The sequence below is a fragment of the Cavia porcellus genome, unplaced genomic scaffold (assembly GCF_034190915.1).
Source record: "Cavia porcellus strain 051 isolate PalLab524CR breed Dunkin Hartley unplaced genomic scaffold, mCavPor4.1 scaffold_15, whole genome shotgun sequence".
Classification (NCBI taxonomy): domain Eukaryota; kingdom Metazoa; phylum Chordata; class Mammalia; order Rodentia; family Caviidae; genus Cavia; species Cavia porcellus.
This window is the reverse complement of record NW_026947498.1, coordinates 11,741,375-11,755,910: the sequence shown is the minus strand read 5'-3', so window position 1 is coordinate 11,755,910 and position 14,536 is coordinate 11,741,375. Positions and strand designations below refer to the sequence as shown.

The 14,536-nt window shown below is 46.2% G+C and overlaps 1 protein-coding gene and 1 long non-coding RNA gene across 11 annotated transcripts in view; one reads left to right on the top strand and one right to left on the bottom strand.

Annotated features, from left to right (window-relative positions):
* Positions 1 to 14,536, bottom strand: part of Pcnt (pericentrin) — a 114,331-nt gene that overhangs the window by 76,978 nt on the left and 22,817 nt on the right. For 8 of the 10 annotated variants that reach the window (XM_023562101.2, XM_063224691.1, XM_063224687.1 and 5 more), the window contains 2 exons: positions 7,889 to 8,343; positions 5,873 to 6,437 (listed from right to left, as the gene is read on the bottom strand). The exons of the other annotated variants lie outside the window; for them this stretch is intronic. In XM_023562101.2, coding sequence (XP_023417869.1) covers positions 5,873 to 6,437; positions 7,889 to 8,343 — 1,020 coding nt within the window. The remainder of the gene's footprint in view (positions 1 to 5,872; positions 6,438 to 7,888; positions 8,344 to 14,536) is intronic. 10 annotated transcript variants of the gene reach the window in all.
* On the top strand, positions 1,356 to 4,420 carry LOC134470457 (uncharacterized). The gene is made up of 2 exons (XR_010039343.1): positions 1,356 to 1,470; positions 1,581 to 4,420. It is a non-coding gene; the product is annotated as an uncharacterized LOC134470457 (long non-coding RNA).

Below are 14,536 nucleotides of genomic sequence, written 5' to 3'. Positions count from 1 at the left end.
AAGCAACTACACTTGTAACCCAAAAGGTTGTCCTTAGCTTAGCCCAGTATGGCCTGAAATGTGGTCATTTTCATGTATAAAAACACTCAAAGAGCCACGGTGGCAACTCATTTGGGACCCCTCCTGTCTCTCAGGAGCGTTCTCTCAATAAATCTAGCCTACTCTTAACCTCCTTTGCCCTTGTATCCACTATTTGCTTATCAAGAGACACAAACTTGGCACATCAGACATCTAACAAGCTGGAGGTCACATCCCTGTGACATCAGGTCATGGCATTTCTCCTCCTCCACACTTTGTTGTCTCAGGAAGGTTTGATGGCAGTTTTCTGAGACTACTAATGCACAAAGCCTTACAAATGGGGTGGGCAGCAATCATAGAAAGCTTCACAGGGGCCAACCTCCCAGACACCAGACCCATCCCATCCTGTGCGCCTAGCCTGCAGCAACCCTGCAGCAAGCAAAGGAAACACTCAGATAGGCCAGGAAGTTCACAGGCAAGTGGCCAGGGCACAGAACTCAGAGGCACTGACTTGACTGGACACACAGAAGGGCTCACTCTGCAGACCTTAAACACTCCTTTACAGAAAATTACTCCCACCTCCAGCTTGGATTAAATCTCTGTTTAGTTCACCATTTCCTAAACGTTAAGATTAATATAATAGAAGATGGGGTTTTTCTTGTTTTTTTACCCCTAGGACTTTATATATGCTAGGCAAATGCTCTACTACTAAGCTACATTCTCAATTCTACCACAGATTTTCACTTTAACAATAACCCACAACCTTCAGACCAACTTACCACAGATTTTCTAAAAGAGTTTTTAAAAGCTAGATTTTCAAAACATCCACAGAATTACAGAATATCATACATATCTTAGTGATAACAAAACGTAATAGAAACACCTGGAAAAGAAGGAAAGAAAGGGACAGAACACCAGCATGAGAATGAAGACAAGTTCACTTGACAGTGAATTAGAAATGTTCAAAGCACAACTAAACTGATCAAGGGTCCTCTCAATACTTTCAAACACTGACCTACAAAGAGATTTGATTTGCATCAAGGAAAACAAGAAGTGGTGCTGCACCATCACTGCTGGCCACACACGGCCAACTCCTGTACTCCACAGCTTTACCTAATGTTAACAGCACAGAAGAATTCTTCATGAGACACACACTTTCACCAAAAAGAAAGCAGGCTCACAATGTCAGAGAAAGTTTCTCACAAACCCACTTCAAAGGGCAGTAACAGAAGTAATCCAATCAGCTCACAAGCAAGCAAAAGGAGGTTGCTGACAGCAACTCTGCTCTTCAGACAGGTGCAGTGATATTTGTGGCCCAGATGGAGCACAGCCACACAGCAAGAACAGTGTGTCCCTGCTATTTTAGGACAATGGCCCTGAGACCTCAGGGAGCGTCCTGTGAGACTTTCTGTTATGCCCATCTGAAGGAGAACTGGAGGGACAACAGACGAGGTATCTCACAAACATGGCAGTGAGTCTGACCAAGCCACAGACCTGCCCTCTGGACAAAGGGAACAAGAGTACATGGGTTTATATCACAGAAATGATTTGTACAACTCCAGCCAGGACAAGGCAAAAGTGAGCTGTCTTGGGGGTCTGGGACCTGTGTGAACACAGAACAATATTAAATGCTTCTAGAAACTGGCACACGATATGGTTTCTTCTTCAGAACATCCGTAAGTGTTTTGTTAGTTAGATTATGTGGTGTTTTTGTGACAGTGGCTGCCATGGGGGCCCTGGTCTACTGCATTTGTTTAGAATAGTGTTCCCTAATAATGTCTCCTGCATGCAGACACCATGTACACAGACTCCACTTAGGTTTCACCTATATAGATGTCCCAGCACCTATGTCCAGAGCTTCATGGCATCCAATCCTATGTCCTCAAATACCAAGTGCGACTAAAGGCACCAGCGCTCTCAGCAGCATACAACAGCAGCACCCTGTGGGAAGTGTGCCATTCACTCAACTGTGAAGCCTGTTACTGTAGTGCCTGCAGCTTGTGGAGAGCTACCTGCACGGCCTGCTGCTTCTGTCTCTCGGCCATGTATGCATGTCCCAGTGCCTACAGGGTGGCCTGGTGCTGCTGCTCCAAAAGTAGAAGCTCAGCACTCACCCTGTCTAGGGCCACAATACTCTCCTCTTCCAGCAGATGCCTCTGATCATACAGGGCCACAACCATTTCTTCCTACAAATAGGGCACCCACAAGTGTCACATCCTGTTGGGAGCCGTGGCACTGTCAAGTCATCAGACGCGGCGACTGCAAGGCCTGTGGGAAAGTACAAAAGCCTGAGCTAGATTACCCCTCTCATCGAGCCCGCCTGTGTGGCACCTGTTTCTTATCACCCCACTAAGTTCCCGCCTCACAGGGTAGTCTGCCTAGCTATTAATCCTATATATAGCCAGTGCCTCCACCCCCGAGAGAGAGACTGAAGCACGGAAGGAGCCGCGGGGAGCGGACCGGTAGAGGCTTCGGGGGAGACTGAAGCACGGAAGGAGCCGCGGGGAGCGGACCGGTAGAGGCTTCGGGGCAGACTGAAGCACGGAAGGAGCCGCGGAGAGCGGACCGGTAGAGGCTTCGGGGCAGACTGTATAAGGAGAGAATAAAGAAAAGCCTGACCACCGCCAGACCTTGTCGTGTGTCTTTCCTGCCGGCCGGGAGCGACATCGACATTTGGTGGCCCGCACGGGGATTGATCAACCCCGAGACGTGGCGGTGGACTGCATTCTCCTACACAGTGCTGCAGCTGCAGGACAGGTGAGTAGAGGATAAGCCTGGGCCCTGGGTGGCGCGCACCTACAGGGTTTGTAGACTCCTCTCAACCTCACGCGTAAGTGGCGGGTTTCTTGGGCCTCACGCGGTGAGTATGAAACATAACACCAGAACTTAAGGTAATAAAAGAGTGTAAAACATAAACATAGAAGTAAAAATAACAGAAGATATATTAAAAATGGGAAACATGCCAAGTAAAGATACACAGCCTTGGTGTTGGTCCTTCGGAGACTCCTAAAGTCCAAGGACCTCAAGGTGGGGCGTAAGACTTTAGAAAATTTCCTTGCAGAGATTGACAGCTTTGCTCCCTGGTTTCTGCCTACAGGGCATGTAAACCTGCCCTCCTGGGAAAAGTTGGGCAGAGACCTTTCCCTAGCAGAACGGGAGGGTAGAGCTTCAGTCTCTGCTCGTCCATTGTGGGAAATGATACACACGTGCCTAAAGAGTGAGGGTAGTTACGGGGGGAGCTCTCAAGAACTTGTAGAAGTACGCGAGGTGTTTGAACAGGCACAGTGAGGAAGCTCCCGAGAAGGGTCCGTCAAGGAGGGCAGAGATACAAAAGAGGAAGCCGAGGCGCGGTTTGTGTCTTTCCGCAGGAATCGGGACGAGAACCAATGTGGGTCCCAGAGAGGTTGACGCGACAAGTCCCTCGACTGAAGATCAGGCCTGTTCCACCAGAGGCCAACCGCAGACCCAACAACAAGATGAGCCCTAAAAGAACTGCAGGACAATCCCTTTTTGGGGGCCTGGAACGGCTTGCTCCCCTATGTGCTACCCTTGTATACGCATGGCTCGCTCGCATGGCCTACGACCGCGTTTAAAAGTGACAGGCTTCCCACATTCTCCTCCCTAGACAACAACATGTAGCAGGGTGGGTGAGTCAATGACGGGTAAGAGCGTGCCTCCCCAGCACGACTCAACCTAAGCCAGGCCCTACCCCATTCCGCTCGAAAGCCGCTGGATTGTTAGATAAATTTCTCTCCGAGGGGATTCGTGGAGAGAAATGAGTGCATGCCTATGTGCAACCAGGTTCCGTCCGGTTCATTCCTGGCCCTAGAAAAAAGGACGAGGGCCTCAGGGCCTTGGTGGACCCTGGGACGGCCGACCAGGGTCTACGCTAAGGGCCTACGGTGGGCCTCAGTTCGGGGCATAGGCCTCTGCACTCTATCCAGGACGGGCTGCGATGCGCGTAGCCATCATTTAAAATAAAATAGGGGGAGATGTTGGGAGCCGTGGCACTGTCAAGTCATCAGACGCGGTGACTGCAAGGCCTGTGGGAAAGTACAAAAGCCTGAGCTAGATTACCCCTCTCATCGAGCCCGCCTGTGTGGCACCTGTTTCTTATCACCCCACTAAGTTCCCGCCTCACAGGGTAGTCTGCCTAGCTATTAATCCTATATATAGCCAGTGCCTCCACCCCCGAGAGAGAGACTGAAGCACGGAAGGAGCCGCGGGGAGCGGACCGGTAGAGGCTTCGGGGGAGACTGAAGCACGGAAGGAGCCGCGGGGAGCGGACCGGTAGAGGCTTCGGGGCAGACTGAAGCACGGAAGGAGCCGCGGAGAGCGGACCGGTAGAGGCTTCGGGGCAGACTGTATAAGGAGAGAATAAAGAAAAGCCTGACCACCGCCAGACCTTGTCGTGTGTCTTTCCTGCCGGCCGGGAGCGACATCGACAACATCCCATATCACCTGTCCCAACAGCACTGTGTCCCCCATATGCATTGCCACGTGTGTGAGGTTCTACATGCCTACTACAATTAAATTTCATCACTGATAAAGTCATGGGTTTTCGTTTTTCTTTTAGTGTTGAGATAGGATCTCACTATGTAGTTCAGGCTGGCACTGAACTCACTCCATAGCCTAGGCTGGCCTCGAACTCATAGCAATCCTCCTGCCTCAGCCTCCAGAGTGCTGGGATTATAGGAGTACACCACCAACACCTAGCCTAAGTCATGATCTAAAACACATATTTTCACATGAAATATGCATGTTTCTTCTTTCTGAATATTCTCTCAAAACTTCATTTTCCTTAAACCAAATAAACAAGGACGTACGCAAGAGAGAGTGTCACCCCCACAGTGCCTTCCACCTCTGAGTGGAACACAGGCCACCAGCTGTGGTGACAACTCCAAAGGACAGGAACCACTGGAGAGCCTTCCCAGTAGTAACAGGCAGCTCTCCAGACTCAGTCCTAATAGTACAGCTTCATGTTCTTTAATCTAGTCTAGACATCTGGACTAAATATGCCTGTCCTGCCCACAGGGAGACAGCACTTAGTATGGCATTTGCACCAAGGGCTGATTCTCCTAGCTAAGCCACACAATACAGAGCAGCTTTTTTCATTTCAGGAAGATAAAATACGACAGATAGAAGAATTGTGAAGATGCAATGAGCTGTTTTTTGGGAGTTTTGGGTTGTTTTTTTTGTTTTTTGTTTTTGGTACTGGAGATTGAACTCATGACCTCATGCTTGCCAGGCAGGCACTTATGCCACTAAGCTAAATCCCTGACCCATTTTTTTTTTTTTATGCAATGAGTTTAAACAAGACAGACAAAGCCTATGTACAATCACAGGTGCCCAGGATTTGCAGATGGACAACAGTTTGCAGCAATAAGAACTTTGTCAAAAACTTCCCTCACACTAAATCCTGAAATGCCTACCCAAAGGACCATAACTGCTCTCAAAATGTGACAAAAGCACTTAACTTCAGAAACTATCAGTAACAGGGGGACCAAGGTTGTGTATACACAACACAAAGTCAGATCTATCTACTGCAGCCCCAAGATGAATTCTCCAAGTCCCGGCTCAGGTTAGCCTCAAGGATATAAGTCACACAGAGTCCCACGTGCCTACATACCCCACTGTGCCCAGCACAATCCAGGAAACTTCTGTATCCTCTGCAGTAACAGCAGAGGTTATCACTGCTGCTGGACGTGTGTGAGATACAGACATGCACACACACATGTATCAGCACATGTACAAATACAACAGACGCACAGAGACATATGAGCTCAAGATGTCCACACTCACTTGTAATGTATACAGGCCAGGGAGACTGGCCTGGGGCAGCTTCAAACCTCACCTGGTGCGCACCCTGTAGCTCCCTGTCCAGCACTTTCAGTTGTTCTGCATGAATGGTGCTCATCTCAGTTCTCAGACTGTCCTTTGTAGACTGAAGCTCCACATTATGTTTCTGCTTTAGTTTCTCCAACTCCTGGGTCAAAGTCACTTGGTGAGAAGAATCCCTTAACCTCAGCTGTTCCTCAAGGTCTGCTTGCAAAAGTTCCAGAGCCTGCCTATGCTCATCCCGAACAATCTGCATTTCAGACAGGTAGCAGGATTCTAGAGCATCTAGGTTGGACAAATGTCTCTTCTCCAAAGCACTGATCTCAGCAGCATGTTTTACCTGCAGTTCAGCCACACGAGTCTCCAGGAGCACCTGCCATTCACTCTCCAGGGTAGCCATCAGTTCAGCAAGCTCAGTCTGATGCTTACTCTCGAGCTCTGTCCTCAAGGACAGAAGCCGCTGTTGGTGCCTCTGCTGCAGGAGCTGGAGCTCACGTGTATGCTTCTCCTGGGTATCCCGCAGGAAAGCATCTTGCTCTGTGGCAAACTTCTCCACGATCTTCTTGCGCTCTTCCAAAAACCTGAGACAAAACTCTTAAGTGAATCCAGGGAGCAAGGCCCATAGGCACAGGCTACCTCTACCCAGCCACTCTTCACACAAAAAGCTGCCTCAGTTGTTCAGAAGCTCAGTGTGGGCATGAACCATCTTCAGTTGGAGCTCATGGAACAGTCACCAAAGTTATCAGAACTCAAGCTGCTAGGAGGACATAGAACTACAGAGCAACTGTGCCCACATCCCCAAAGGACTTACACAGCATCTGGCACTTGCAACAGCACTGGGCCCAGGTCACACCTCAGTGGGAAAAGGGAGATGGGCCACACATCAACCTGCACATCTGAGAAGAATGGCAGTGAATTCCAGAAAGGCAGGAAGAATCACTTTTAATGAAAAAAATAAATCCTGTAGGAGCCAGAAGAGACTGTAACTATGACACTAGATAAGCATCAAGTCAGCCATGGACTCAGACCACATACTGGGCTTCCTGTGGTTCATGCCAATGACAGGAACAGAGCCTGTCTTCATGTGCTGACGCTGCCAGACATTGCCTAAGTCCACAGGACTTCTATAGATGGCCCGGGGTGATCCTTCCATAACCTAGAAGCTCTTGGCCCCGCGAGGCTGGACACCTGGCCCAGAGAGGTGGGTCTGGACCTCAACTCGTTTCTGACACCAGAAGAGAACTGCACATCCTCATAATGCTGGAGAGAGGTTGAGTGAAGTGGAGGGACAAGAAGGCAAAGCTAGCAGCAAGTCTGATGGGCCCCTAACAAGGACACTTTCACCATCACAGCCCCAGTACTAAGGACTACAGAAGGACTAACACCAAGAAGGGCAAAAAACCTGGTCACATTCTGAATCTATCTAAAATTTAGGAAAGCATAAGCTTTAGAAAAAAATGTTCATTTTATGGTCAGGCACGGTGGCGTACACCTGTAATCCTAGCACGTCGGGGGCTGAGGCAGGAGGATAGCCATTAGTTTGTGGCCAGCCTGGGTAACACTGTGAGTTCAAGGCCAGCCTGAACTAAATTGTGAGACTATGTCCCCACTACCAAAAAGAAAAAAACAAACAATCCAAAAAAAAAAGTTTATTTTAAAAACCATACACTTAAGTGAAAAACACCATGAATGAACTATTTGTACATGTGACACCTTGGTGAAGTTTAAAGTTCTGCTATTAAAATTTAAAACCACACAAATAAACAGAGGAAGAATAAAAAAGATGCAGACCCTCTATGGCTACAAGAGCTCAGACACATGAGGACATGGCTGTGCTGCTGCTAAAGTGACTGCCATGGAGAACAAAATAGCCCCTCGTGGTTTCAGGGTAAAAACTCAGTACCTGCCCTACCTCCTTCCAGATCTTGCCCACCAAGTCCCACTGCACACCCTCCCAGGGGCCTGCTCGTGGCCTTAGCAAGCACCTTTGGCAGGTGCCTCCACATCACCCAAAGCCCATAGAGTCACTCACCTATTCTGGGCCAGCATCAGCTGGAGGGAACAGTCCTCCTTTTGGAGGCATGTGATATGCTCCCCAGGCTGGGCCGAAGAGGTATCCTGGCCACAACGGCTACACAGTGGAGCATCATCCCCAGAAAGCCCTTGTTCCAGCTGCCGTAGGCAGCGCTGCTGCTCCATGAGGGACTTCTCCAGGTCCAGGATCTGGGCTGCCTGCTGGTCCTGAAGGTTCTTCATTTCTGCTTCCCGAAGCTCAAACCTGCTTATTATGGACTGCTTCTCCAGTTCAGCCTTTTCTTGCAGCTCAAGGAGCATGGAGGTTACCTTCTCTTCATCTTCTCTCTTTAGATCTTCATGTGAACTCTCCCACTCTGCTTCTTTTTTCTTGAACTCCTGTTTCAATAGTTGAATCTTCTCCTCAGCTTTGTTTACTTCTTCTTGGTGGTCTTCCACTAAACTAAATTTTAACTACAGATAGCAGTTTTATTGAGGAGGAAAGGACATAAAGGAAAAGATTATTGGAAGCAAAGACCCACATCTCCTTCCACTAACACACAGATATTACACTGAACACAGAAACAGGAATGTGTTTTATGTTGATAAGAAAGAAAACATAAAATGAACAAAGTTAAAGTTGGGCATGGTGGTACATGCCTATATTCCCAAAACTTGGGAGGCTGAGGCAGGAGGATTGCTATGCATTCAACAGCTTGGGCTACACAGTGAGTTCAAAGCTACCTTGAACTGGATAGGGGTCTCCCTATCTCAAAGACAAAACAAAAAAAACTATCTGCTCACTGAGCAAGGTGGCACAAGCCTGTAATTCCAGCACTGTGGAGGCTAAAGTAAGTTGAGTGCTGTGAATTCAAGGCCAGCATGGGCTACAAAGTAAGTTCAAGGCCAGTCTGAACTGCATAGCAAGACTCTGCCTCAAAAAAAGAAAGAAAAAGAAAAACATTAAAAATAAATAAAACAATCTACTTGCCTCCATAAAAACACCTGGAAATACACACATATCAGTGGAGCAAAACCAGGGTCAGATACAACAGGATTGTGGGATTTTTCCAGAGAGCAGGGGCCTCCTTCAACAACAGCAGGATTAAAGGTTCAAAAGAGATGAGAACAGCACAGGCCCATTGAGTCCCAGTCTCCTAATCTATGATGAACTAAACTAAATTCCAAAGATATCCTGTGGACAAGATCTACCTGTGGACAGGTAGATGAACAAGAAAGCTAAGGATAGGCAAATATCTCAGGTTTTATAAAGGCAGAGTAAATCAGTAAAACATAAACAACATCAGTAAAAAACAAACCCAAACCAAGTATATGTAGGACTGGCCCCAACTCATTTAAACACAGTCCACAGTTCTGCATCCGGGCCACAGCTGAGTAGCTTACACACAGCAATTGTCAATCCCAAGTGAGACACTGACGACTTCTGAAGCCTGGAGATAGCTGTCTAAAGGCTGGCCTGGAGAGGGGCTGATGCTTGGAACGAGGAACACAGAGCCACATCATCTCTCCCTTCTACAGCTTAGTTAACAGCAGAAGCTGACTGTGTGCTACTCCCAAGAACCAGATCTAGAAAGTGAGAACAAAAAGGTCTCAAGATAGAGCCAGTTGGGGCTGGGGGTTTAGCTCAGTGGCATAAGCGCCTGCCTTGAAAGCAGGCAGTCATGAGTTCGATTCCCGGTACCGATAAAAAGGAAAAAGACAAAAAAAAAAAAAAAAAAAATAGAGCCAGTCTCAGCCCAGAACGTAGGCAGATTCCTAACTCATACACACTCAAGGCAGTCTCCAAAAGCAAGCCTTGGAAACAGCTCTGTGCTTGGCCCAGCAAGGAAAAAAGGATATGAATTAAACACTTGCTGAATAACACACCACTTCTGTTTAGAAAAAAATCAACCCTGTGGTTCCACAACACACCATTCACAATGTCCAGGATACAATCTAAAACCAGTGGATACACAAATAAACAAGAAAACTGGTTTCCATAGTGTAGTGGTTATCACGTTCGCCTCACACAAATAAATAAGAAAATCTGACAAATGTTAAAGAGAAAATACAATCAATGGGAACCAACCCCAAGATAACAGTGGAAAAAAGCTTTCAAAAAATCTTTAAATCCTGACCAAAAAAAGACCTGTCACCTCAAATATTTTTATGTGGCAAAACTATTTAAAAAGTCAAACAAAAACCTTTTTGTTTGCTTGTTTGTTTTTGGTTACCGGGGATTGAACTCATGACTCACTCTTGCCAGGCAGGTGCTTGTGCCAATGAGCTAAATCCCCAGCCCCCAAAGACCTTTTCAAATAAGAGAAAATTTGTACAGCAGAATTGCTCAACAAGCAATGCTAAGGAACACTCTACAGGCTTAAGGGAAACACTGACACACACACTCAGATTTCCAGGAGAAAATAAGAAACTAGCCCAAGACTGCTGAAAACTTTTCATTCTCCTCAAATACATGAATTTTCAGAGCTTATCTTATAATGCTGAATTGTGGAATTTATAATATAAGATGAATAGATGAGAAAGATGCAACATAGATAAGGAAGAGGTGGCAAAAGTATCTGAAAAGATGAGACTCAAGTATCTGAAGTGCCAAGTTCACTCTGAGACTGAAAAGACCATGTTCTTATCCCTAGAGCAAGCACTAAAAACATAATGCAAAGAAGTATATCTTAGGTCAACACGTATACTAAAATCAATTCAAGGAAATATGTGAATACTCCAAGATGTGAAAAAAGGAATAGAGGAACATAACCAATGTCAAAAAAGAAAGAGGGGACACACAAAAATTAATAATGCTGGGCATAACGATGCATGCCTATAATCCTAACATGTGAGAAGCTATAGTAGGAGGACTGCCACAAATCCAAAGCCAGCCTGAGCTACATAGCAAGATCCTGTCTCAAAATACAAACAAAATTAGTCAGGGATTTAGCTCAGCGGCATAAGCACCTGCCTGGTAAATGCAAAGTCGTAAGTTCGATCCTCGGTACAAAAAAAAAAAATTAATAGTAATGTGGTACACCTACGTCCAGACATATCATGTACACAGACTCAGCATTATAATTCAAATACAGTCATTATCAAAATGGATTAAATAATACCTAAATATTCACTGTCCACACAAAACTCACTTTAATTTTAATAAAGGTAAAACTGGTAACAACAAAATGCATGTGAAGGCTGGCACAACTATATGAACAAAAGAGAAAGACTTCAAGACAAAGAATATTACAGAAAAGGAAGGAATATTTCATTAATAAAACTAAAAACTTCAGAAAGACATCATAAACATGTATGTGCATAACAACTTCAAAATACTTATTTAAAAAAACTTTGGGAAATAGATGAGTTCATACTCCTTCCCTCATAACTGACTTATCAGATAAAATGGTGACTTTAGGCTGGGGATTTAGCTCAGCAGCATAAGAGCATGCCTGGCAAGGGCAAAATCGCAAGTTTGATTACCAGTACCAAAAAAAAAAAAAAAAAAAAAAGGAGACCTTAGACATATGAGAAATACACACATATATAAATATTAAAGTCATCTAGGAAAGTCTGTTTTTGGTCAACAATGCCTCAAAATGTCATGTAATGTTGATTGTGGACTAACTGTGGCCCATACAGCTTTCTACAGAATTCTGTCCTGAGCTCTACTTGCTACAAGCCTTTACCAATGCCTCTGTTTAAAAAATTACCACAAACCATACGCATAAGTGAAATAAATCAAACTCACATGTGTAAACACCATAGTGTCTCCCTAGTGTAAGAAACTGAACAAGCAAGTAAGATGTACAATATTGTATAAGGGTAAGAAATTGCTCAAAGGGGAAAAATAACTGGGGTAGGGGAAAGTAGGAAAGAAGGAAGGGAAAAGGAAAAATATAAATTTGTGTATATACACACAAACATACACACACACACACACACACATATATATATATATATACACAGACATTATAGCTAAAAAGACTATACTACTAATTCTGTTAAGTTCTTGGAAAACAACAGTTAATATTCATATGGTTAAGTCAATTTTGCATATCTATATCTGGTAATCTAAGCAACTATTTGAATATAACAATACGTAATACAACAACCATTGTTAAATTCCTACCATCTTATTTTGAAAGCCTATACTGTCATTGTTTTGGGTTTGTTGTTTGTTTTTTTTTTGCTCTGTTTTCTTTTTGTGTTTTTTTCTCTGTAAACTAAAAAAAAAAAGTAATACAGGGCAGGCTAGGAATATAGCTCAATGGCACAAGCACCTGCCTGGCAAATGCAAGGACCTGAGTCTGATTCCTGGCACCAAAAATAAGCAGTAACAGTGATCACAAGTGATAAAAGTTTTCTGTGAAACCTTGTCCTGATAGATAATGGCAAGAGGTAAGAACAAAGGAGAATAAAGGTTAAGGGGCACAGCTGGTATCATGCATGAAACAGGGATCAGAGTTTAGTCGATATACACAAAAGACAGAAAAACACAAGTTCATGTTGATTCTACATTCCACCACGTGAAAAGACTGCCACCTGCACTGCCTATATACACAGCCCCTTCTGTCCACATTTCTAATAGCATGGCAGTCATGTGATCACACTCACAAAACAGCTAGAGAAGAGGCTGTGTGCAGATTTTCCATAGTTGTAAAACAATCAGCAGGAAATGCCTGGAGAAACTGGACCTCATTGAAGACACCAGCCTAAATGTCAGAGACAGCTGGGCTCTCCTGGGTGCCCCGGGGATGCTGGATACCTCCAAGAGGGAGTCAGAACTCACACAAGTCAAGGTGGGTGCTACAATTCACCACTGGAATTTTATTGCAAGAGCCAGTTTTAATGGTCTGGAGACAGACATCCTCACATATGTGTCACACATGGCCTAGGGCAGACCCACCAGCCTGTGCCCATGTATACCATAAGCCTCCTGGGGCACAGGGGTGACCTCACCAAGAGAAGGCTATTCACACTCTGCAGGGCCCCTTTCTGCTGGGTCTCATGCTACAACTTCTCACGTAAGTATCTGTTTTGCACTTTTAAGAGTTCAATTTCTTTCAGTTCAGTCTGAAGAAGTGACAGTTTAACCTTGAGCTCAGCTAGGACTCTGGCTGTCACTTGTGCTTCCACCTCCACAGGCCTGTCCTGCATACACTGGGGCTCTGCCTGAGCTAGCTCTGCAGATACAAGGAATCAGGGAGAGCAGTCCTGCATGGCAGCCTAGACCCAGAGACTGCCAACACAACGCTGGCCTCAGGTGTGAAAACCCTGGCACTGACTCAGGACATAAATGAGCACAGTTCTCTTGTGTCCCCACTGGGGGCTCAGCCCTGCCCCGAAAACAGGCACATGCCCTCCTCTACACAGCAGTTGCATGGCCCAACCAGGCTGGTGCTTCAGGTCAGGCATAAAGTGCACCGTGCCACAGGTCCACTGGGCACTCACTCATCAAATGTGTCTGTCACTGAAGACATCATCAAAAGGACTGGGTGTGTGGGCTGGGCTTGCAATCTCCCCTCTATGGAGCAACAAACAAAGGCGCAAGCCCTTGGGCTGGAGTGAGGATGAGCCAGGTCACAAGAGTAGCATGGAGTTCAGGCAGTATCAACAACTGAAACACTATGGGGCTGCAGTGCAACAGCTCTGGTGCAGAAGACCAAGAACAAAAACGGGCATGTGCATAATGGTCCCTGGCTCACTGAGGGCCATGGTCCTCTTCCCTGGCAGCCCAGCCTGTACCTGATCCGAACATTACTAGAGAGAGACCTTGACCCTGAGCTTCTCACCTCCACTACAGGATACCCATAGAGTCTGGCACCAGGCAGCATAAGGAGGAATCATTACCACTCTTTAAGCCAAATGTCGAGTCCTCTGTGCAGACCCTGTGGGACCAGCTAAGCCTGGCAGGCTGGGCCTGGTGAAGCTAAGCAGGGTCCCAAGAATGTCTTCCCTCCAAAGGTGCATGATCCCCAATGCCTGACAATGCCTGTGCCTCAAGGTGCTCTCTCATCAGATCAGCTCCTAGCAGGAGATAGGAAAGCCAGGAGCATACACTCCTGCCAGGGCAACCCCATCAAACTCCAACCTCTATGTCAGCACTTGCTCATGTCCTTGTATGCAGGATAGCAAGCTTGGTCAGGCATATCCCAGAGCCCATGTTTGCAGCACTGGGGCAAGACAGGGAACAGTGGTAGGAAATGGGCCACACACCTTGGTTGTGCTGGTCTGAAAGTACAGCTTGGAACTTTCTCTATTCCACTACCTTAGGCCCCACAAGGCCTCTATCTGATTCATCCTCTTCATGCTGGACATAGAGAAACACAGTTTTGATCTCAGCCTACAATTTTCCTCTGGGCCTGGCTGTAAGCATACCATGCTCCCCTAGGGAAGAACCACATAGCATACATGTATTAAAATGTCTATCCCCTTGTTCATGGCTACTGCCCTGGACCTGCTGCACTGAAGAAGAATGCAGAAGCCTGTTTCAATTCACTAGACTACATGGATGATCCCCTATACACTCATAAGACCACAGGCACACCCACACTGCCTCTCCCTGTCCACACTATGCAGACTGGCTTGGAGAACCCAGGAAAACAGAGGCTATAGCCTGGTGACAAGTGCCCCAGAAAGAGTGTGGCCTGGATATGTAAAT